The 26,263-nt window shown below is 37.3% G+C and overlaps 1 protein-coding gene across 2 annotated transcripts; it reads left to right on the top strand.

Moving 5' to 3' along the window:
- The first annotated feature begins 85 nt into the window (after positions 1 to 85).
- LOC139135779 (NEDD8-activating enzyme E1 catalytic subunit-like) lies at positions 86 to 26,263 on the top strand. Of its 2 annotated transcripts, none has more exons than XM_070703475.1 (15): positions 86 to 128; positions 6,199 to 6,316; positions 6,672 to 6,752; positions 7,465 to 7,547; positions 8,766 to 8,846; positions 9,150 to 9,193; positions 10,008 to 10,072; positions 12,059 to 12,217; positions 12,918 to 13,020; positions 13,234 to 13,347; positions 15,580 to 15,670; positions 16,041 to 16,122; positions 16,547 to 16,647; positions 18,379 to 18,497; positions 22,978 to 26,263. In XM_070703475.1, exons 1-15 carry the CDS (start codon positions 115 to 117, stop codon positions 23,082 to 23,084), a joined length of 1,362 nt encoding a protein of 453 aa, XP_070559576.1. In that variant the 5' UTR covers positions 86 to 114; the 3' UTR covers positions 23,085 to 26,263. The 2 variants fall into 2 exon arrangements, with proteins under 2 accessions (XP_070559576.1, XP_070559574.1); XM_070703473.1 differs by lacking the exon at positions 86 to 128 and adding an exon at positions 319 to 547 and having other exon boundaries at positions 22,978 to 25,875.

Genomic DNA, 26,263 nt, shown 5'->3' with positions numbered 1-26,263 from the left:
TAATTTGTTTTTTACAAAAATAAAAGAAAACTGGTATGCTGTAGATTTACAAGTTTATGGTAAACTCACCTACCTAACCCTCTAACGCAGTTGTATTTTTTACAGAAAGTCAAGATGGCGGAAGAACCGTAAGTATTTTGATTTTCCCGGCGATATTTTCGACTAAGTAAATCTCCAGATCGACAAGGAAAGTCTCTTTTCCTTTGGAAATGTACATTATTATTATTTTTAAAATGGAGCACATACACGCTTTTGACCATTTGTTAACTAGAGAGGCAATGTACTCACTATAACACACGTGGTAATGTCATCGGGGTTATTGTAAATTTAGCGCTGTTTGTGCTAGGTCATCGTTCGGCGTGATAGGTGAACTTTGTGACATATACTCAAATCGAATACACCTCGATCTGTTCTGCGGAACTTATCCCAGTATCTGATGATAGTGCTGCTATCGCCTGACTAACTGTTTGGGCTTCCCTGACGCGGAGATTGCAGTTGTATTCGCCGTTGATGTTTGAAAATCTGCATGCATGAGCCGGAAAAAAAGGTATACTGTTACTGGTCACCCAGCTAGGCTGAAATGGTGACATTGCGTCACATACGTATACCACTGTACTCCCTATTCTTTGGCAACATTCTATTCATGAGTCGGCGTTTGCACGATAAGACGACTACAAGCTTTGTTTTCTATTAGGTGGTGGGACTGTGGTTTAGCCATAGGACAGACTGTCCACGATTTAGACAACAGGCTTCAAGCTTTATATGGTTTACTTTGTTTTGCTTTCTGTTTCATTGACATTGCTCCGTCTTCTTAGGCACAACCTTTTCATTTATTCTATTTTATTGTTGCGAGAATTATTTGTGACTAGCCTGCCGAAAACCGATTTTCTAAGGTTTTGGCCTGAGCACAAATGTTCAAGGGCAAAGTGTCATTGCACATGCATGCATGGACGAAAATTTTCATGGACTTCAAAAAAAAATTACGTCCATGATGCAAGTAAGTGTGAACACGTTGTTCTCACAACATCTTATTATTATTTAGTTAAAGAGACATATTCCTGTATGTGGGTAGGCAGAAAATCAATGTAAAACAAAGATTCACCCTATGTCATTGTGAATCACATTGGTACACACAAGGAACAAAAAGAGTACCATGTCAAGGAATATGTTCTGTTAAATATTTTGTCTGAGTATGAAACTATTGGTATGCGCAAGGAACAAAAAGTGTTAAGCAATATGTTCCTTTAAATATTTTGTTTTACTATGAAACCAGATATTAATCTGTCACAGATATGTGAAGATACGAGAAATTCTCCAACGTGCTACTGTTACTGCATAATATTAATGCTTTTGATAAATAGCCTCCCCTCCCCCACCTCCAAGTAATCATAATGAATCAAACAGCTTGTAAAGCTAACAAAACTCACCTTAGACCTACTACACGGATTGTAGCTGTAAATATGCTTTTAGTGCTGTAGCGTCTTGATTGACAGCAAGGCACACTAGACCAAAAGGGGGATTTTTGCCCTATTGGGAGAAGTCTCCTGATCAGGAGAAAAATTGACCTCCTGATCAGAAAAATTTCTCCTGATAAGGAGACTTTTTTGATAGAGTAGTTCTGCACAATTTTATAGACATTTGCGCATTTGGAAGTGTGTACCAGTGGCAGTATATCCGTTGTCAAATTTGAAGGTGGGTTTACCATTGTTCCGAAAAAGTTCGCCATTGCTTTCTTTGTATATATTCACATTTGTTCAATAATAGTGATACCCTCCGTAGAAAAGGCATACAGCAAATTGTCACTTTATATGAAAAAATGTATTTCCAAAGTGTTAATCAACTCCAAGGTCGAATTCATGTCCTGGATTTCATTCATTAACATTTTGAAACTGTTACACATTTTGGACAAAGTCTCCCAATCGGGAGATTTCTTCATCGATTGAGTTGCTGTATCTAAATACATGTAACATTTCTAGGAAGTCTCCCAATTTTCTCCTCATAGGGAGAGAATCCCGCTATTGGTCTAGTGTGCCATGAAGATATATTCATTGTATCTTGGAATTGTCAGTTCAACTTTAGCCAATTTGGAAATGGTATTTGAAAGTGTGGCAAAATATATGCTTCCTCATTGCAATTATTTTAGTGCTGTTCGGTAGTCTTTCAAATGTTCTTGTCCATGGGACTTTTAATGAGACTTGTATGAAGTTTTTGGCAGAACCACTTAAGACAAGTTGATTACCGTTAATTAATTAGCATCATTATTTCATGTGGTATAACACAATGGGAGTCGAATTTCATCGGTAATATCCTATTCATGAAGTTACCTATTTCATCACCAGCATTTGACGTAATGGCAATCAATCATTGAATCAGTTCCAAAGATTTGCACAGTGTTAGTCTGGATGATACATTTATTGGTTTAAGAAGTTCCTGACGTGATGAAAGGTGCATATGTTTGAATGAGAAATGTATTGAATGCATAAAGATTTATCATGATCAGAAGTGTATTGTTGCATCGATTTCAATGCTTGGTTATCCGGTTGGAGGCGACCTTCAGCAGTGAATTTAACCTGAAGTTTGTCATAGTCAGTGTGTTTGCTCCAGCAGAGTGTGCAAGCATTCAACGATCAAGCAAATAAAAATCAAAGCTTAAATGCTAGACCTCACCTTGAGGACGGTAAAAATCAATGCCGCAATCGTTTTACTTTTGGGGCAGTTTTATTTGCTCACGTGTTCACACACGTGAGCATATGGTTTAGCCATGTCTGTCTGTGTGTGTGTGTGTGTCCGTGTGTCTGTATCCCCATTATCTCAAAAACGGCTGAACGTATTTCAGTCAAATTCAGTAGACATCTTCAGAATTCAAATGGCTAGAACTGAAAAGGTTTTGGTGGGCGTGGCTTGCATATTAATGAAGTTATCACAGTTTTAATTTTTGTGATACATGGTAGTCTATGGGAAGCATGATGACCATGGTTTCTGGACATCTCGACCCCTAACCAACTCGACCCGCTACCAACCTAACCCTGGTTAGACCTTATAGCCTTGCTCCTTCATGCCAAATATCAAGTCACAGGTCTTGCCAATTTTGAAGATTTTTAAAGTATTATTTTTCTGATTTTTCTATGACCTTTGACCTCCCCTATACCTATGCAGCTAAGCTATGGCAATGGCTTATTCTGGCGTATGTTAAAGTCCAAGACAGCCAGCTTCTATTGAACAATGGCCAGTAGGGGACCAAATTGCTCTCCACAATTTTGGGGATTCCACTTGACCTTTGACCTTGGCATCTTCCTGCAACTCATTTATTATGTGCATTCTAATTCTGAGCTAGCCAATAGAGCTAGAGGTCTGATTTTTGGTATATAGGGACAACTTAGCAATTCAAAATTTTGACAAAATGTCATGTGATCTCGATGACCTTTGACCTTAAATATGAGTATATGTCCATAACTCAGTAACCACAAGTGCTACACCCTTCATATTTGGTATGATGGGAGACCTTATGACACCGCATTGTGTACCTCATTAATTATGCGCATATCTAATTATGAGCTAGCCAATAGAGCTAGAGGTCTGATTTTTGGTATATAGGAATAACTTAGCAATACCATTTTTTTGACAAAATGTCATGTGACCTTGATGACCTTTGACCTTAAATATGCATATATGGCCATAACTAAGTAACCACAAGTGCTACACCCTTCATATTTGGTATGATGGGAGACCTTATGACATCACATACTGTAACTCATTGATTATGCACATATCTAATTCTGAGCCAGCCAATAGAGCTAGAGGTCTGATTTTTGGTATATAGGGACAACTTAGCAATACAATTTTTCGGACAAAATGTCATGTGACCCTGATGACCTTTGACCTCAAATATACATATATGGCCATAACTAAGTAACCCAAGTGCTACACCCTTCATATTTGGTATGATGGGAGACCTTATGACATCACATCCTGTACCCAATTAATTATGCGCATATCTAATTCTGAGCCAGCCAATAGAGCTAGAGGTCTGATTTTTGGTATATAGGGATGACTTAGCAAAACAATTTTCGGACAAAATGTCATGTGACCTTGATGACCTTTGACCTCAAATATGCATATATGGCCATAACAAAGTAACCACAAGTGCTACACCTTTCATATTTGGTATGATGGGAGACCTTATGACATCACATACTGTACCTCATTGATTATGCGCATATCTAATTCTGAGCCAGCCAATGGAGCTAGAGGTCTGATTTTGGTATATAGGGATAACTTAGCAATACAATTTTTGGACAAAATGTCATGTGACCCTGATGACCTTTGACCTCAAATATACATATATGGCCATAACTAAGTAACCCCAAGTGCTACACCCTTCATATTTGGTATGATGGGAGACCTTATGACATCACGTCCTGTACCTAATTAATTATGTGCATATCTAATTCTGAGCCAACCAATAGAGCTGGAGGTCTGATTTTGGTATATAGGGATAACTTAGCAACACAATTTAACTTGATTTTAGTCATTGAAACTTGCTATATACATCAAAGATACTGTGATATAACATTATTGAAAGTCAAAAGACATTTTACTTCAGCCAATTCCTGATTTGCATATTAAATGAATTTTCATACTTAGGGATATTCATCTGAATTGGCTCGATCAAAATTGATGTAACTTGCTATGTACATTTCAGACACTGTAATACAATATTATTGAAAGTCATTAAGCATTTTCTCTTCAGCCAATTCCTAATTTGCATGTTTAATGAACTTTCCTAATTAGAGATATATATCTGAATTGACTTGACCAAAGTTGACAAAACTTGTTACATATATTGCAGATACCATGATACAACATTATTGACAATCATTAAGCATTTTTACTTAAGTCAATTCCTAATTTACATATTTAATGAACTTGCTTATTAGGGATATATACTGGGATTTACTTGATCAAAGTTGGCAAAACATGACAACATTGATGATTATACCTGGTTAAAACAATATCGAAAGTCATTTCACATTTTCATGTCAGCTAATTTACAATTTGCATATCTAATGAGCTTTCACAGCTCGGCATATATGGCTTGAAGGACTCGGCCAATGGTAATTACACTTGCTATATAAAATGGTGATACAATGACAGCAGTCAAAGAACTTTAATATTTTTATTTCAGCTAATTACATATTTGTATACTTCATGACCTTTGAGAATTATCGGCGGTGATTATTGTTCATTATGTTGATCATAATACTTTCAATGAAGTTGCAAACATGTGGCAAAGGTTCAAATTTACACATAACTGTATGAAACACGTGAGCATTTTCAGTTCATATCTGGTTGTGTATATTTTTATTTAGCTACTTGTCTATTTATAGACTGAGGAGCTATTCCAGTGAAAAAAAGGTGTTGAAGCACTTCCATCTGTCAACCTCTGGGCATTCTGATAGGTCATATCATAAACTGGTTTGGGTTGAGGTAGGGTTAGCCACTGTTAAGCCTTTCTTTAAGGTTACTGAGTTGACTGCAACCTATTACAGACTTTTAACTGTCTTTAGGCAGTTTACTGGAGCTTACAATTTTACTGATCGATCATTCATACAGTGTTGCATTCAGGACGCGCCCTTGCAACAATGTCCCCCAAAAAGGAACCCAGTGTCCCGCATTCTCACGTTCTGTGGGTCACCTCAGACGCAGTTATGAATCGACTGTGTTGGGTGTAGTGTGCAAGTAAATCTGATACTGACAGTGGCCTTTGTTTTGCACGATTATTTTGAGACATATATTAACATACTCTTGAGCTTTGATTAGTAAATAATTAAAATGCTACACTTGATATTATGACTTGCTTGTAGTCCGACTGAGCTCCAACCCCATGCCACTACATCATCTATTTTGTGGCAACAAATTTCAAGAGTTACTGCTAGCGGAGCTTGAAATTTCTGATCATGTTAGCGCCAAGGAAAGTGCAAACCATTCTCTTTTAAAACCTAGGAAAACTTCGGGGTTATCACAGAAATGTTGATATCATACAAAAAAATGGTTCTATGGTTCATAAATGCTGGTAGTGCTTGGTATATTGTAATTATTGTCTAGTGCTGAGGCATTCCAGTAAACTGCACATTGAAAAACCTTTTAACAAATACTTTTTTTGACAGCTGATATCCTCTTTATTTCATTGTTCATCAGAATGGCAGTAGACTCTAATAGAGTGGACACTGAGTGGCCTGGTAGATGGAACCATATCCGTAAATTTCTGGAACGGACAGGCCCCTTTGCCCATCCAGATTTTGAACCCAACCCTGATGTAAGTATATCCAGATTCACAGTAGAAAACATTCTTTTACAGAGCCTTGGGAGTATACTTATGAAGTACCCAATATATTTTGCTATGTCTATTGTTGCAAATGTAGAGGAAAACACAGGCTGTTCCTTCAAGGTCATTAAACTAATGAATCAAAATACCAGTACACCTAACCAAGTGTTGACCATGCAATTCACATCTGCAGGGTGTTTCACAAAAACTAGTTACAAAAGTGCTTGGAATACTCCCTGGTACATAATTGTTTAACATTCCTTTCCTGTTATATGTTTCAGTCATTTTGCTTTCTGCAAATATAATGCATTATATATTACCTCCCATTTATTCCGTTCATTTTCAGATGCTGAACTTTTTATTGGAAACATGCAAGGTGTTGGTTATAGGAGCTGGGGGTCTTGGATGTGAAGTTCTTAAGGACTTGGTAAGCTTTTTCATTGACTCCTGTCATTTTGCAAGATTCTAGTGATAGTCACAGTCCTGTCTCTGATTTTACATCATTCTTTGTTGGAATAAATGTAATCTATCCCAAGAAATAAGATAATAAGATATTCCATAATACCAATTTGTGACCAGAGGTATCAGAAGTCTGTACTTAACTGAGAAGACATTTAAAGGGACAAAGTCGGCCATTTTTCATGAATTTTGTTTGATACGAGATACTACTTATATTGTTTGGCATGATGAAAGATACTGAATGAATGGGTGACCATGCATATATGCGACCCAGGTTTTAGACAAATGAAACCATCGTGAAAATGAATTAATGGTCATGACCATTAATTCATTTTCACGATGATTTCATATATCGTGTCTAGAACCAGGGTTGAATATATGCATGGTCACCCATTCATTCATTATCTTTCAACATGTCCAACAATATAATTAATATCTCGTATCAAAGAAAATTCATGAAAAATGGCCGACTTTGTCCCTTTAAGAAAATAAATGAAAATGAATGAAATGATCTGACTTCAAGTTTCAAGGATAGTCTGTTTCTTTGATGTCATTTCAGTTTTAATCAGTCATTTTTTACGACCTCAGGCTCAGTGGACATTATTTGCACTCAGGCAAACTGACTTTAAACTTCATTAATCAAAATTAATTCCAATATGCTTTATTGGTTGAATCTACAGGCACTCAGTGGTTTTCGTCAAATTGATGTGATAGACATGGATACAATTGATGTCTCCAACCTCAATCGACAGTTTCTTTTCAGGTAAATCTATCTCATGACAGTTACTGTTGTTCTCCATTAGCTAATGTGTAAAATGTGCTAAGTTATCAAATATTTCTTTTTTAATTGTCTATGTGTATGTCTTGTAAGGTTAATTTTGTAATTATCTACGGTGGCCAGAATAGAATATCAAGTAAGAAACTGTACACAAAGTAAGTTTAGAAATTTGTTTTCTGTAGCCCTGTTGTGTCAAGATTCTCCTGATTACAATCAGTCAGTCATTCTTTGAAATGCATGATCTGTGATATGCTGACTCAACATAGTGTCCAAACAACTTGGCTACATTTCTGCTTGCTGATTCAACGTTTTCCCCGTTCACACATACAAAGTTGTGCTGTAGCTGCACCAACGTAAGCTTTACCTGGTGTCATGAAAGCTTTGCGTCAGCCCAGTGTCGGATCAATTTTGTTCTGATCAGGAGAGGGGTCCAGGGCAGACTTAAAATCCAAGTTGGCCCTGATTTCTGAGTGTGAACGCTTTACGAAGGTCCTGGTCCCAGATGATCGTCAAGTTTGATCATAGATCTTTTTAAGGTCTAAGTTTATGCTTTGATTGCCAATTTTACATTTACCAGAAGTTTTAAATCCAGTCCTTATCATCCCATATACAGTCAGAAAAACATTTTCTCATCAAGTTTTTAGCTCCCAAACGAGACCAAGTATACTGTTCCACAGAGTACATTGAGAGACACACATGTCAACGTGGTTAACATGCTATGTACTGATTATTCCTCCACTGTTGACATATCCAGTGCACTCAGTAAAGAAAAGTTTAAGTTGTCGCGGATCATTAAATAGTCAGAGGCAGTTATATTAGCCCTTCTTGTGCGTAAAACACGTACATTAGCATGAACAGTACAAACATTGTGATGTTATCCAAGCCTGCCATTTTGAACTTTGAAAGGTTAGAGGTCAAATAGAGCTACAGTTACAACTGCGTATTTTTTGTTGCAATCGTGTCTGAGCAGAAACTAAAATTAGGCCTTTGGCCGTTGCTATACCGGTACATCATACCAATTTTGTTGTGGCCAAATTTGTCTGTGTGAACATAGTGATTGTGTCTAAGGAACTTGGTCACATTTCTACTTGATGCATTTACTACTCGTTGAAAAGCAGCTAACCCATAGCAGTCAGAATGGGTAGCTGGTAAATAATGTGTAAATTTATAATATGATGTAATTTTGTTCATTCACTTCCACAGACCCAAAGATGTAGGAAAGTCAAAAGCAGAAGTCACTGCAAAATTTGTAAATTCCAGAGTCCCTGGTTGTAATGTCACTCCGTATCCTTTACCATAGCTGGTACGTCTCAGTAAAGATTTATATTTGATATATCAATCAATGAAAAGCACTTTGGTGTCTTGTCAAGGAATGTCAACTCACTGTTCGACATGTCTTTGTCTACAAAAATAGTGTTGTCAATGTAAATATAGAATTTTTACTGAAGATGTATGCTGCTGTATTTTTGAAATATCTTGAATGATCATGTTTTTTGTCATTAAGTGACAAAAGAGAAAGGTTTGTGCTGTTTGAATATTGATGTCAGTAATCATTTATCGGAGATTCCTTGACTCACTGTCAACCAGACATTTCAAGAAAATTCAGGATTTTGATTCATCATTTTACAGACGTAAGTGTAGTGTCTTTGTTAATTCTCTTTGGTTGTATTGCTGTATGGGCTCACATGTCTGTGAGATTCAATTTACAGCTTGTGATTTCATTGAACATTGATTTCCCAAAGCAATCAAGTCTTTCTTTTGAATCATAAATAGCCTTTCTGTTTCATCATTATATGTTAATTTATTCCTCTGATGTTTCAGTATCAAAGTTGGACCTTGTATTTAGACACTTAGAGGTAGAGATGTGAATTTGTTCACATGAGCATATTATTAGGCAAAATCCTGCAAATTGCTAAAATTCTGTAGTCAAATACAATATTTTATTGAAACCTGGTATGCAGTTTCTGTAGGTAGCCATAGGTAAGTTTTATTGAAATTGTGGTGATATTTCTATATTGAAGTTTTAGGGTAATTTTTCCCGCTTTTGGTCAAAGAATATTCTTCTGCGAAAGCGCTTGTCCAATTGCTTTTAAACTTGACATGCATGATCCTAGGGCTAACCTCAGTCAGATTTGTTCAAATTGTGGTGAAATTTTCACATTTGTATTTTTGGGTGATTTCCCCTTTTTTGTAAATAAATCATTGTTTCTGAAACAGTGTATCAGATTGCTTTAAAACTTCATATTATATTCCTGGGGGTGACCGTAGTTTAGTACTGGTATGTTCATTTGGTGAACTTATCATATTTGTAGTTTTTGGGCTTTCCCATTCCCATTATTAATGTTGTAAACAAAGTGTAAACTGATGACATACATCCATAAATGGTATTACAAACAAACTTTATCGTTTCATTGATTTACTAATTTAACCATTCTTTTCCTGTAGAATTTCATTTAATTATCTGCGGTTTAGATTCCATTGTAGCAAGAAGATGGCTAAATGGAATGCTGGTAAGACTACAGTATTTTCATTTCCAGAGTTTTGACATATTCCATACCTTTACATGTTCCCATATAAAATGTAGCTGCAAAGCAGCAATGACTGGTTTTTGCACAGGGACAATAAGAGAAATAGATATGCACATATCTGATGACCTATGGGTATATTTGTGAAATCGAAGTCAAAGGTCACCCTTGTCACCTGGCATTTTGTCAAAAAAATTTCCTCCCAGTTATCCCTGTGTACCAAAAATCAGATCTCTAGGTCTGTTGGCTAGCTCAGAATTGAATATGTGCATAATTGATTAGATACAGAATGTGGTGTCATAAGGTCTTCCATCATACCAAATATGAAGGGTGTACTGAGTTATGGGCATATACATATATTTGAGGTCAAAGGTTACTGAGGTCACATGACTTGTCAAAAAATTGTTGTTCTATAGTTAGCCTTATGTACCAAAATTGAAACCTCTAGCTCTATTATTAAGTCCGGAATTAGGTAAGTGCATAATTAATGAGATACAGGAAGATGCCAAGGTCAAAAGTCAAGAGGCATTCCGAAAATTGTAGTGTGTAATTTGGTCCCCTACTTGTCATTGTACAATAGACACGAGCATTCTCGGACTCTAACATTGGCCAGAATAAGCCAATGTCATAGCTTAGCTGCATAGGTATAGGGTACGTCAAAGGTCACTGACATCGGAAAAATAGTACTTTAAAAATCTTCTCAAAATTGGCACAGTCTATGACCTTGATATTTGGCATGAAGGAGCGTAGTCCTATTGTCTACAAAAACTGAGAACAGAATCTTGATTGATAAATGTTTATGCAAATTAAGTCAATTTTAAAGTTTAAATTCAAAATGGCCGCCAGGTCACGTGACCCATTGTTATTGTCAAGGGATCAAAAAATTTGAAGTCTCTAGGTGCAACGTTGTTCACGTCACAGTTGCATTTATGAGGTGGAAGAAGAAGCAGAATAATACAAAACAATGATTATTAGAGGGTTTCGGACCCATGGTCTCGAAAACCCCAATAAAAAACAGAATGATTACTATATGGTTTCGGACCCTTGGTCTCTAATCTTAAAAATCAAAATTTTCAGAGAACTGTTGCAGATATAGTGTAATTGAAACATTTTGCTCTGAAGATGTTTACTATGCTGTACTTACTGTCAAGGTGCAGTGGAACTTTATTATTTTGCCAATGACGAATGAGCTCTATAGTACAGATTCTGCAATTTATTAAGTTTCTATTGGAGATGTGATGTCAATAACACATTTTGAAAATGTGATCTGATATCTGTTTCCATTTTCAGATAAGTAGATTAATTTCTGTTGATTTTTGGTGAAGTTTTACAACTTGATTCTGAAATATGCTGAGCACAATGGTTCATGGCAATCAAGCTTTCTTCCTTCACTTTCTCACCCTAGTTCCTCATATTTAGGTTCACCCCATTCCTTGTATTTAGGTTCACCCATCCTATTCACAGAGATGTGCTGATGTAAAGGGTTAGCACTCTGAGCCCTGCTTCAGCAACTTTATTAAGGATGGTGCAGGTCCACAATTGTTTCATCTTTAGAGTTCCAAGCTCCCCAATTTTCATGATTGCCGTACAAAAAATATTTGACAAGTTTGGAAAGAGAGGGTTATTGTTTAGAAGCGGACTTTAAAATAATCACAATCATACCAATCCATAATCCAATAACTCTATGTCAGAATTCGTAAGACAATAGTTGTAAACATAAACACAAAACAGCACAGAACAGACAGTAAATAGACAGTACACAAACAAAGTCAACTTCATGAAAGAAAGATATATGGACGTCTGGCCAAAAGACCAAGAATTTATTTTGTTGTTGTTGCTGTGGCAACTTCATGTGGACCACCAATGTAGTGATCTACATGAACCACCAAACAGGATTTGAATTTCAAATCCTGTGATACAGTGGCAGAGACACCTGGCAGCCTAATCATGTCTGTCCATCTTATCTTGCAGCTTAGTCTTGTTAACTATGATGAAGATGGTGAACTAGATCAGAGTAGTATAATACCAATGATAGATGGCGGAACAGAGGGTTTCAAAGGCAGTGCTAGGGTCATATTACCTGGTCTTACTGCTTGTGTTGAGTGTACCCTAGAACTCTATCCACCACAGGTAGGGTCTTTAACAACTCGATAGTTTGTACATTTATCATACATGTGTTTTGCATGATTTCTTAAATAATTGAATTAATTTATGCAAAGAATATTGATTGGCATTGTTTAAGTATGCAAATCAGCTGATAATGAGTCATACAGAGAATATTCATTGACTTTAAGTCTAGCATCGTGTAACATTTATGGAGAGTAAGTACATTTTAGTCTCCACGAACAAAGTCTGCAGGGGCTTAAAGATTTGATGATGTGTTTGTGTCTGTCTGTTCATGCAAATTTCTCAGAGACACCAGGAGTGATTTTTTTTTTCAAACATGGTACAAGGATTAGTCCCTTTGTCATACATATGCATATCAATTTTTTTTGTGATTCAATCCAATATAGCCATGTAATGGTCATTTTGTTTCCAAATCATCAGCCTAGTGGGGACTATGTAATTTGTAATGACTTGTTCAAGACATTTCCCCCAGCTCATCATTATTTTAAAGATGAGAATGCTGTGCTGATATTTTGAAGATGGTATCGTACCGCAACTTTGCTGCTTGAGGAATGAGGAGTGTCTAATATCTCTCATGACATGTTTATTTGCACGGACCAATAATATGTAATTTACAAGTATTGAATTGTAAGGTATTCTTTTCATGAGTGACAGTCCATTATGTTGTGATCAGTAAAAGAGATTTCAATTTTTTCTTGAACAGGTTGTGTTTCCAATGTGTACCATTGCACACACTCCAAGGCTTCCAGAACACTGTATAGAATATGTCAAAGTTTTATTGTGGCGTCAAGAGCACCCATTTGGAGGTAAGTGTTCAAACTGTGTACACCTAGCTGTCTGTTGTCAAATTTTGTTCTGGTGGTTCACTTATTGTAACTACTGTCATTAGTGTTAATGTCAGAGTTTTTACAGTGTATACAAATATCGATAAAGTGTACTTTCAGTATAAGCAACAAGGCCTTGTGTTGCTTGGGTGCCATGTCTCATTCTCCAGTATGTTTCCTTTCCTACCTCTGTAGAAAATGTTGCAATTGATGGGGATGACCCGGTTCACATCCAGTGGATTCATGAGAAAGCAATGGACAGAGCCAAACAGTTTAATATCCAGGGTGTCACATACAGATTGACTCAGGGTAGGTCTCATTCCAGTCCTTTGGATCTTACTTTATAACTCTAAAGAAATGGACAAACTCTATCAGGACTTTGGTGTTATTTTGTTATTTTGATTCCTTCATTGCATCATTGCTAGTGCTATTTTTTGGGCATTTTTAGAGCAAATATTATAATTATTATAATTATGTGTTCTGCGCACGCGTGTAAGCATTGGGGGTTTAGTCTGAGGCAATCACCGCCATCTTGGTTTCTCATTGGTAAAGTGATTTCTGTTTTGTTGTTGTGAGAATTAACATTATTAATTCAGCCAGCGTTGCGACTAGAAGTGTATTTCTGGAAGTATTCCAAGGAGGTATATCGATTTTCATCATTTTACATCGACGCTAATGTTTTAATATGATGATAGTTGTGTGACCGCGGACGATGGTTGTGTGTGACTCAGTGCGGGCCTGCTGATGTGTCTGTGTTTAATAATATGACCAGATTGGGAAAAGGCGATCGCTCAAATTGAGTCTTCAGAATACTGCCTTGTGCACGCTCAGTATTTGTGAAATCAGCACGGGCGACTCGTGATATCAATATCGATTGGTTCTGTGTTTCGTTATAAAAGCTGTCCATCGGCTGTTGCATGGGTTACGTAAATTTCGCCACTTTGACAAGACATGAAATTGAAAACCATTGAAGTGAACAATCAGTTAATCACGGAAAGTTTGTCAGTTTCACTCATATGTTCGGGTCGAAAACAATTTTTTTTCTGTAAGTAATATTGGAATTTTAACAGTAAAATAGCAAAAATATTTTTTGTTAGCGTAACTTTCACTTTGGACGTGTAATTCCGATGTGGATGATGAATTGAGACCTCCACAGCCGTTGGCTAATATGCCTAAAAGTAGTACCATATTCAGATTCAGTGTCATTTTTGCATAAACCTTCCACCTTTACTGTGATTGTGCACTGCCAGCATTGGCTTCAGAGTGGAATATGACCCGATTCTGAGTCTGAAGCTAGCTTTACGATGCACAACACTCGTTCGTAATGCAAAATGCAATGTTGCATGTAGTTAATGATGAAGTTGAACGGAAAGATAGACTAATTTAGCAGATGAGAGGAACAGGATGAAGATTTTATTACCGGTTTAGATACTTATGTGGCATTTTGAATGTTCAAGGGCAACTCAGTATCAATTTCTTTATTTACCATTTTTCATGCGCTTTGCATGGCAACTTTTCAAAACCATTTTGTTATATTGTTGTTCATGTTAGTGCTATTTCAGATACCCCTTCTGAGATAATGTGCACTGGCACTGATTTCATGTTACAAGCAGTTTTAATGACAAATGCGGGTTTTCACCGCATTTTGCTCCTTTCTCCTGTTTTCCTTTTTTTGTGTTTCCAATAAAACATTGTTCATATTTGTTAAACAGTTGTTTGCATTCCTATATTTATTGTCCAGCCCACTTCAATGCCCCTGAGGTTAAATAACGGTTCCAGCAAAAAATCAGTAAACCTCAATGTCTTGCATATTTACTACAGAATGTTTGTAAACTTGTCCTCAAATTTAAAAAAAAATACTTCCCAGCATTACCAGTTGCTGACCTGTTTGCAACATTTAATGGTCTTAGCAACTAATGTGGTAAATTTAGGAACAAGTTCACAAACATATGGTTCTAGCAAAGCAATATATCACTCCCTCCTGCTAACTATTCTTTTTCTTGAATCATTATAAATATGTCACTTGTGATTTCTCTTGTTTTCCCTCATTCTATAACTCTATCAGTTAAAATGGATGAAACAAATGAAATTGTCTATAACACTGGCCCTTTCCAACTGTGAATGAATGGATACTGTTTTATTTTTCCCCCCTTTAACTTATTTCCCCCTTTACTCACCATCCGCATTTGTCCAAAGGACTTCGGTGCCCCTGGGCCCCATACCTTATTTTGGTTAGTTACATTGGATATTACCTCAAATTTTTATCTACAATTGATCCCAGGCACAGTTTTTTCTGAATCACAGATGTCTTTAGTAAGTGGTCTGGTGGGTTTTAGAAAGTAGTGCCAGGGAGCATACATTGATACAATGGCACATGCATTGTTTAGCTAAGTTCACATTCTGCTCAGGTCGGGAGGTTCAGCCTGTAGTCTGATCAAGAAATATTTCTACCGGTAAATAAGAAGGTTAAGGCAGTTACCAGTGGGTATGGTTTCCTGAAGTAAATGTTGTTTTTTTTACATTGATTTCTTGTCCCTGTAGGTGTTGTAAAACACATAATTCCTGCTGTAGCATCAACCAATGCGGTCATTGCAGCAGCATGTGTCACAGAAGTATTCAAAATAGCAACTAGGTATGTGTGTGTTTGGCAACATTTTTAACCTGTTTTACCTTAACTCCCTGTAGAACAGTCCACACTCACTTTTAAATAGCCATGGGTGTGGGTCAAACCATGATGATGAAAGGGTTAAAGCTACATAGTCTACTTTACCAATGTTTCCCATCAATTTTGACTACAATGTCAACGATTTAGTTTTGTTCTGTAGTGGTGATGTTGCTGCAGCCCTCAGATAAGAACATGGTCAATTCACCTGATACTTTTATGTTTTACAGAAATTTTTGCATGTGTCTTTCCTCATGTGTAAAACTGGTATGTACTATTTATTGGCCATAATATATCAGCGTCCCATTCATTGTTTTCTCAATTTTTTTCTCACCATCAGTTGTAGCCTACCATTGAATAATTACATGGTCTTCAATGACACTGATGGACTTTATACTTACACATTTGAAGCAGAGAAAAAGGTCAGTGTATTGAGTGATCTGTTTCATGTTGTCATGATTAAAAACATAATAAATGCTAGAATACACATCCACACACTGAGTAACAATACTCTCCGTGTAGCTATTCTCTTGAAACCAATGATTGAATCTCTTGAACTGTAACTATCAATTCGATGAATTCAATTGATGACACTGTAACATACCAGGGCTCTGCCTTTTGGTTCTTAAGTGGATGGAAGTCTTTTCCAAAAGATGGAAAGATGTGTAGTTGGTGTCAAGCAATGCTAAATGGTAGCATTTTGATGACTTTCCTAAATTACCTTTACACATTGTATTCCTGATGATATGGCCTGACTTCATACATTTCTGACTTTGACACATTCCAGTCATTATCAAAATATTATAACCCCAAGGTTATTGTTATTGGTTATTTTCTTCCCAACAGGATGATTGCATAGCTTGTAGTCAAGTACCACAGACTGTACCTTTTAATGAAGATGCAACTCTTCAAGATTTAGTCAACTATCTTCAAGAAAATGCTTCAATGTATGTGTGTTCCATCAATTGGTGAAACATATACACTCAGTGTGACAGTTTTCGGACAGGGTAGTGAATTTCGCCCAAAGTCGTTTCGTAAATGACCAGCAATACGAAATCTTATCACCATACATTTCGAAACTTTATTGCGGTTATCCTCAAACTCAGTTGACACTATGGGAGTGGTATTTTGGGGTCAAAGTTGCCAAAGTTTTGACCCCATGTTGAAGGCGTAATAATCGGACTGCAATCCCAGAAATCGGACGTCGTGTTTGGAATGTGATTAGGAGCTAAGTATTGATAATTTGAAACTTCAAACCACCGATTTTTAATTTCGATATGTTTAGAAAACTGTATATAAGAATATTATGATAATTAGTTATGTTTAATCCATGGACAACTCAACTATATTTCGACGTGTGTAGGCGCTTAGATATCGGACACGGGTTGTCTCTGGTGTGTTGCTTTCGGCACCTTGTATCGTACGGTGTGGCTAACTTCGCTAAGTTTGTTAAGTGAGTATTACTTGTTTCCATTGCATATTTTGTTTATATTAGAATCGCACAGGCATTATTTAATAAAAAATAGCGAGTATATATCATCGTATGGAATTATTTACCTGTCAAGTTTTTTACGCGGTAAGTCACTTATACGTTTACACATGCTAAATATAGTCTGTCCGAAAACTTGTACACTTCTTACGTTCATTAAATGTACTTTTTTCTTCGAAACAACTGTGCAGTTTTCGTTAAAACTACATGCAATCGTAGCAAACAATGGAAAGAATATTTTAAAATTCATTATTCTCCCCCACATTCAAAATTCAATGCTAAATCAGGACTTTAGTCAAAATTTCAGTTACTTTGACCTGACGGCAGTATGTTGACAGTATCACTGACGCGGTGTCAGACGACAATTTGTGACCGCCGCTCGTAGCGAACTCAATAGCTTCTACCAAAAAACTATCGAAAACGGGACAACAGTGTCACCTGACTTAATATGAGGTCACATGACCTGTAAAACGCTATCGATACGGAGCGAAGTGAGTGTAACTAACAGCATGTCACTAAATGTCCGAAAACTGAGGTCGTCCGAAAACTGTCACACTGAGTGTACATATGATCAAATTGATACTTGTTGCAGTTCTTCAGGTGTAAGGTTAAAGGTATACATGTCACCTGTTCCAATTTTGCCACAGTTACCATGGAAAGAGAAAATCTAACCAATCAAAGATTTAAGCAGGTGGCTGCATTTTAAAAACAGCGCCCTCACATGAGCATTTTGAATACCAAGGAACGCCCCTTTGACCATATATGGGCATATTTAGATTACAGGTGACTGTATACCTTTAATTAAATTGAGAATTCCTACTTGTTCTATTCTCAAGCTTTCTCTATTTTATATCAAAACAAATTTATTTGATGTTCTTGATACGTGTTTGATCACTTCAAAGTTGACAGAAGATTTATGAGTAGACATGATGATTCCAAATTTAGGCTTATGAAGGCAAAATCTCAATTCTTGGTTTGGTTTAGAAATTAAATTGAATCTATTTACATTTTGTATTACTATGAGCACTCACAAAAGACATCTGTGTTCAGGTGCCTCTCCTGTTGAATGAAATTTGATTCATCAGCAGATATTTTAGAGTTCAGTAAAATCATGTGATAAGGAATAAGATTTCAATTTTTTTTTACAATCAATGTTGTTTTTCACTTGGTTATATATTTTGTATTGTAGGCAAATGAAAGCCCCAGGAATTACGGCCATGATTGATGGTAAAAGTAAAACATTGTACATGCAAGCTGTAGAATCCATTGAAAAGAGGACAAAAGTCAACCTTCCAAAGAAGCTGAAAGGTAGAAACCCGGCAGCTTTTTTAGCACACACTTCATTCTATCTTTGCCAAAGAACAGTAGGGTCATACCATATTTTGGTGGTTGAGGGGCGAGTACAGCATGTTCGGTAGCATGATGTGCTTGATTAGTCCCCACAGACACCGTCCGTGGGGACTTATAGGTTTGGTCATGTCCGTGTGTGCATCCGTGCGTGTGTCCGTCCGTGCATGCGTCCGTCTGTTCACGCAGATATTTCAGAGATGCAGGGAGCGATTTCATTCAAACTTGGTACAAGCATTTCACCAATTTCATACAAATGCATGTCGATTTGTTTTGTGATACAATCCAATATGGCTGCCAGGCGGCCATTTTATTACAATTTTTTCATGTACAGAGCCATAACTCTGACATGTTTCAACCGATTTTATTCAAAGTTGATACAAGGACATTGACCAATGTCATACCGGTAGATATGCACGTCAATTTGTTTTGTGAAACGATCCAATATGGCTGCCATGCGGCCATTTTGCTATGATTTTTTCATGTACAAAGCCATAACTCAGACATGTTTCAACCGATTTTATTCAAAGTTGGTACAAGGACATTGACCAATGTCATAGATATGCACGTCAATTTGTTTTGTGAAACGATCCAATATGGCTGCCATGCGGCCATTTTGCTACGATTTTTTCATGTACAAAGCCATAACTCAGACATGTTTCAACCAATTTTATTCAAAGTTGGTACAAGGACATTGACCAATGTCATACATATGCACGTCGATTTGTTTTGTGATACGATCCAATATGGCCGCTAGGCAGCCATTTTATTACGATGTTTTCATGTACAGAGCCATAACTCAGGCATATCTCAATCGATTTTATTCAAAGTTGGTACAAGGACATTGACCTATGTCATGCATATGCACATTGATTTGTTTTGTGATACAATCCAATATGGCCGCTAGGCAGCCATTTTATTACGATGTTTTCATGTACAGAGCCATAATACTCAGACATGTATCAAGCGAATTTATTCAAAGTTGGTACAAGGAGATTGACTAATGTCATACATATGCATGTCAATTTGTTATGTGATACGATCCAATATGGCTGCCGTGCGGCCATTTTGTTACAATTTTTTCATGTACAGAACCATAATACTCAGGCATATCTCAACCGATTTTATTCAAAGTTGGTACAAGGACATTAACCTATGTCATACATATGTTGGTCAATTTGTTTCATGATATGATCCAATATGCTGCATGGAAGCCATTTTGTTACAATTATTTCATGTCCTTAGCCAAACTTGGGCATATCTCAACTAATTTATCCACCAATTTTATTAAAACTTAGTACAAGGACATTGACCTATGTCATGCATATGCACATTGATTTGTTTTGTGATACAATCCAATATGGCCGCCTTGTGGCCATTTTTTCTCCCAATTTTTCATGTCCGGAACCATAACTCAGACATGTATCAAGCGAAATATTCAAAGTTGGTACAAGGACATTGATTTATTTATACATATGTATGTGGATTGGTTTCACGAGATGGTCCAATATGGCCACTTGGTAGCAATTTTGTCATGATTGTTTCATGTCGAGAGCCATAAATCTGGCAAGTCTCAACTGATCTTATTCAAAGTTGGTACATGGACATTGACTTATGTAATACATATACGTGTTGATTTTTTAAACAGTAAGATCAAATATCGCTGCATGGCGGTGATTTTGTTACAATTTTCTAATGTACAGAGCCATAACTCAGACATATTTCCACCAGTATCATTCAAAGTAGGTACAAGGACATTGACCTATTTCATACATATGCTCGTCAATTTGTTTCACGTCATGTAGCAGTAACATGTCAATTATTGAAATTTTGTAATTAGGCTGATATGTCAGGAAATACTGCACCAAATTTCATGAAAATTTGTATAGATGTTAAGCTCACATTGCTTTTACATTGAAAAGACATTTATTAGTGTCATTTTCATTAACTTGTAATTGCATAAGTAATGAACTTTCCGTATTAGAGTGATATAGCCACAAATTAATACAACGTCAAATTTGATGAAACTTGATACAGATGTTGATCTCATAGTGTTGTAAATACTACATCAAACTTTATGAAATATGGTACCGGATTTTTCTGAGAGTACGCCCAGGGCCGTTAAACAGAAAATGGCTACATTGTCTGCTTCACACTGTAGCTAAATAACGGCCCAGGGCCGTAATTCGGTAAAAATTTACCGCCAATTAACTAAAAAATGCGGGATTTATTCTCTGGTCGTTCTACGTCACGACAACCCGCGTCTATGTCATCAATTTTGGTGCGTCGGACCTTTTTTTTGTCGATCTTCGGTGTGCTCGTAAATATGTAAACAAACAACATGGCAGCCGATGTTTCTCCCACGATCAAAAGTCATGTAATGAAATCGATATTTTCACAGACTACGACATTACTCATCCGAACAATGTAAACACAAGAGTGTACCGCCTGTATATTCCGAAGGAATTACGTGAATAATTTGCGGAAACAACGAACTCAAAAGCTGGTCGCATATACCGTGGGTTCCGTAAGCATTGCAAACAGGATCAGGCGCGACGTTTACAGTGTTCGCGCTGTCGAGATTCAGTCGATATTTGTTCCCGAAAAATAGCGTATCTTCGTCTGTGATAAATTTCTAGGACTATACTACATTTGAAATAGAGTATAACTTTGCGGAAGGTAGCCTACGTGTAGACCGAGAGCTGTCATTTGCTCCACACACGAACGAACGTGAGCGCTAACGCACACGATGGACGACTGGAAATGATTGACAACATGTGCACGGCGTACTGATATTTATTCCTAAAGTAGTTCAAAAGTTTAAACGCGGAATCGTCATGGAAAACTTATTTTATTTTGCAAAAAATAACGAATTCTTGGCTTGTGCATGTGATAAGTATATTATTCCCTAATATTTTTCTTCGTTCAGCTTGGAAAATACTCGTGACGTAATGACCGTGTCACCACTCGTCTTCGACTCGTGGTGACACGGTCATTACGTCACTCGTATTTTCCTTCGCTGAACGAAGAAAAATATTAGGGAATAATATCTAATTATCACATGCCTCCATGGTTTGTCGAACGCATTCAAATACGGCTAGTTTTCAATCGGATTCGAACCAACAACATACGGCATCAGTCGCCTAACTGAGAGGCCATAGACAGAACCGCTCGGCGATAAAGCGAAGAAAATCATCGATCAGATTTTGACGTGTGCACGTGTTCTGAGGTTGACCTAGTTTGTAAGTGTGACAAGTTAATCAAAGTAGTCGAATGTGTGAAAATAGATACAGTGTTTCACATTCGTTGCACGCAAAGAGGTCAATAATCGTAAACAATTGTGGATTATACCATTTCTACTACCTATTACTGCTACTGTTACGTTTGTGAATGCAACAAATTTACGCAAAGAAAATCATCAGATTTTTGTATCAAAGCGAAAAAAACCTGAAAAGTAATGATGTACATTAAATAAAAAATAATGAAACAGAGTTATTTTTTATGATAGTCATTTTATTTATTTCATGATCCCCATCGTGCAGAATGGAAAATTCCTGGCTCCTGCTTCTGTCAATCATTGTCGGCATGTGTGGCAAACTCTAACGTTAACTTTGCGTTCTTGTGGATCATTCCACCTGCATTTTAGTAGCATGAATAGGGGGATACGGACATATATCGCCGAAGTAATTATCTTAGAAGTGTAACTTATTTTATTTAGTACGCTATATAAAACTTTTTGACCTATTGCGTAGGTAATTTTTTTCAAGGGGAGTCAAGTTGAAATGCCGTAGACAAAGGTTGAGATGAAATTTAAAATTCTTAATAACGGCCCACCCCCCAAATAACCGCCCATGGGCGGTTTTCGAGTGGGCGTACTCTCAGAAAAATCCGGTACCAGTGATAATCTGTTAAGTGTTAGGATTGTATGCAAAAATGTTTTGCAACATCCTGTTGATTAATTCCTAGTTGACTCATTTTATGATCTTTAGGATGGTAGCCTACATTGGTTTTATGTTTTCATCACCATGGAACTCATTCTTGGCCATTGAGCGCCATCTGTATCAAAGTAGTTTTATCACAAACCTAATAATGAAGAGGACTCTATCCTCTCTGAGGACATGTAATCAAAGTACCCATTAACAAGTGGGGACTGTGTCATCAACGATGACTTGATTATTTGATGCCTTTATACTGTTTCTATATCATGTTGTGAATAGAGCATGCATATTGTAGCTTCTAGATCAATGTTGAAGGTCTGTTGAGTATTAAAACATCATAAAGAAATAGTTCAACCTCCAGACAAAGTTACGCTTGCATTGATAAGGAAACAAACAACAAATTCATCCTACTTGTATGTCAAAGTTATTGTGTCATTGTTTAAATTATAGTGATATATACAGCATCAGTTGAAAGTTGGTAATTTATTCTCTTACATTCACAGAGCTTGGTTTGGTGGAAGGTCAAGAGGTCATCATAGCTGACCCAACAACTCCTAGCTCTATTATCCTAAATTTACATTTCAATCAAACTACAAACATGGAAGTTTGAATAGGTCTCAAGATATCTGACATGTGGTGTTCTCCACTGCAGTGTCCAGCATCAAGCATGATATTATGCAGTGTCCAGGGCCAAGCATGATATTACGCAGTGTCCGGGGCCATGCATGATGCTATCCAGTATAAAGTGCCAGTGTGATATTTAAGCAATAAAGCACGCCCAGCGATGGTAGACCATGAGATTTTGACCAGTTCATGACATATATGCACGAGTGATAGCGAGTGCATACATGAAGTGAACTGGTCAAAATTGAGTGGTATACCATCGCTGGGTGTGATTTATTGCTCTTATATACAACAGTATATTGAAATTCTGGCGTGGAACGTCATAAATGGAGTTTTGCTCAAGCTGAGAGCTCGTGCGTATGCCAGCCGTGGTATATCGCCAATATACCACAGTTCTTTTCGCATCTCGACCAATCAGATCGCTGCATTTGCACCATCAATATACTGGTATGATATAATATGCATTATCATATACCCATGCCCAGATTGCTCCATCCTGCTAATGCTTACCATGAATACCTATTGTGATATTTTACGGTCAGTTTTGGAATGCTCCCAAACTACATATAAAATTTGATAATAAACAAAAAAGTAAACAGATAATAACTGTGACTGTCTGCCTATGATGCCATGTTGCCAACATAAAAATTTGAAGGGCTTTGAAGAACAAGGATATTTGGGAAAGCATTATACAGGAATAAAAAGTTGAATTGTGAAATGCCACCTCATGATTATTCCACTTAAGGTCCTGTTTGTTCCACGGACAAAGTTCGGGGAGACTTAATGATTTGGTCTTAAATATGTGTGCGTCAATGCGTGCATCCGTTCACACAAGTTTCTCAGAGGTGCTTGGAGTGATTTATTGCAAACTTGTACAAGGGTTACTCCCTATGTCATACATATGCATGTCAATTTATTTTTACGATACAATATGGCCGCTTGACAGCCATTTTATTTACTGTACCTTTTGTCTAGGACAGTCTACAGCCAATACTCAGAAGACAGGTTTTGACCAATTGACCAAAGTCTTTGAAACTTTGCTGCTGAGGTGCAGCTTCCTGGGAAGGTTATATCTAACTGGTTGATTGTCATTATTTACAGCAACTCCTAGGGAGTCTATCGTATATAATTCACTGATAATGGATCCAATTGGATAATAGCTTCCAAGATCCTGCACATTAGCCCCAAACTTTGCACCAGGACAACGCACTGTAACATACTTTTTGACGTTAAAGGGACATTATTTGTATCTTTTGACCTCATATTGTTGCAAACGAGCAGTTGATAATGTTGTTCGACTTACTGAAAGATGTCTAAAAAACGGTCGACCATAGACAACTTCCATCCCGTTTGCGTACACTGTATAGAAAAACCTTGGGTCAGGGGTTAAAGGTGGGCTACTTTTAACCTCAGAGTTGGCAAGGTGACCTAGTACCTGCGATCAGACCACACTGCTAACTGCTATCTGGGCCGCTGTAAGCATCCGCGTGTAAAAAAAATAAACCACGCTAAGTGAAAGTCGAAAGCGCAGTATTGCAGTTTCGGGATTCCCTATTACTGATGCCGTTTGCTCAGTTACATTTTGACGGTCAGTTTTTCATGGAGATCTTGACGGCCAATCCTGCTCTTAGATACACTATTCTTTGCTGCTAGAGAGCACATTTTATAATGGGCATTTCAAATGCCTACAAGCTGCAAGAAGTCGACGACAAGGCCTATAGTGGCGGATTTTTTTCGTCCCGTTTGTTCCTCCATATGCATATGTAGACTTGCCCAAAGCCTGTGGGCATAGAAATGTGAAAACAGAGTAAAATGAAGGGATAAACTTCAGTAGACAGTCATGTTATTGTCGAGGTGATCGCGAAATTGAAGCAATGTACTTTGACGACTGACACGTACATGATGTCACCGTCTGCGTGGCAGCACCTCGGTTGCGGCGTGCAGTTTCTCCACCAAAAACAACCCATTTTTAATCCCAAGCTTGCATTGAGTTTCGTTTTTGAGCACACCCACCTCGGCTGTGTTCCCGGCGTTATACGGCGTGGAGGCCGGAGAATAACAACATTTAAACAGATCTTGTGTGTCGAGAGGTGACTCTACTCGCGAGCAGTCCAATGACAGCACTCGCCCGGCGCGGTGTCACGATGTCACCGATGCTACACCGTGCACTGTTCAGTCCGAGTGCGATGTTTCCAAGTTCAACAAGTGATCATGTCATGTTTGTAAAACGAACCAACGTAATGGCAAGAAAATGCCCTAAAAATCTTGAAAGTTGACGAAGATTTGCCAACGATCAAATGCACAGAAAATGCATTACTCTGTACCTGTTTCACTATCACCACAGCAATCTGACATCGTTTTAGTTTTACCATTGACCCAATTGCGTCTATGGTTTTATTTGTTTCACAGTCCGTGTCATCAATACTAAAATCAAACTTACAAGCAAATGCCCTGCTTAGTTTCACTATTTGACAGTAGATTGTGCGGAGACGTGCATTTGTTTATGCGCGTGTGCTTCTCGATATCCATTGTGCTGAAGTTGGTGTACAGGTCACAGGCTGTTCACGTTCCAGCTGTACTTTGATGGTTGACGTATGCGTAGTAATATTGGTCATGTGCTTGGGTTCAATAATGGCGGTTGGTTCAAATCGCGCAGACGCCCTTACCAACATTGAACCTTGCCGTGAACAGCAAGAAGGTGGTTTTACATATCCTTGAAGCCGTCCATAGTCACAATTTAGGTCTCCTATTGATTTGACCAGGGATTTCAGTCATCGAAAAAATGAAAAGAAGTCAAAAGATACAAATAATGTCCCTTTAATTGATTTAGTAATATGATCCAATATTGCTGCCAGACAGCCATTTTTTATTTGGTTTATGGTGTGTTAATGAATAAAGAATAAGCTGAAATATGTCAGGACAAGTATTTGTATCAGGCAAAATGTGGTTAGTAAATGCATGTTTGTTTGTTTGTTTGTTAATCAGCTCTGGAAGTTTGCATTGACATTACTATGAATCTGATTCTGCAATTTCCTAACTTTTCATCATGACAATTAAAAACTCTTGAGTTTATATATTTTGTATTCAGTTTTGTGAAGTGCACAATTGTTATGATTGTGTTATTGAATAAAAGTTAATTACAGGGATGGTAGCCACCTTCCATGC

Source organism: Ptychodera flava, chromosome 6 (genome assembly GCF_041260155.1).
Source record: "Ptychodera flava strain L36383 chromosome 6, AS_Pfla_20210202, whole genome shotgun sequence".
In the NCBI taxonomy this organism is placed as follows: Eukaryota; Metazoa; Hemichordata; class Enteropneusta; family Ptychoderidae; genus Ptychodera; species Ptychodera flava.
Note: the sequence above shows the minus strand (reverse complement) of the source record. Positions and strands in the feature narration are given on the sequence as shown.

Bases quoted from the DNA above. Each gene is read 5' to 3' on its own strand.
- LOC139135779 (XM_070703473.1), top strand. The intron at 9,194-10,007 runs GTAAGTGTAGTG...CTTTTCCTGTAG, and splicing joins TGATTCATCATTTTACAGAC to AATTTCATTTAATTATCTGC. The intron at 15,671-16,040 runs GTATGTGTGTGT...TCTCACCATCAG, and splicing joins GTATTCAAAATAGCAACTAG to TTGTAGCCTACCATTGAATA.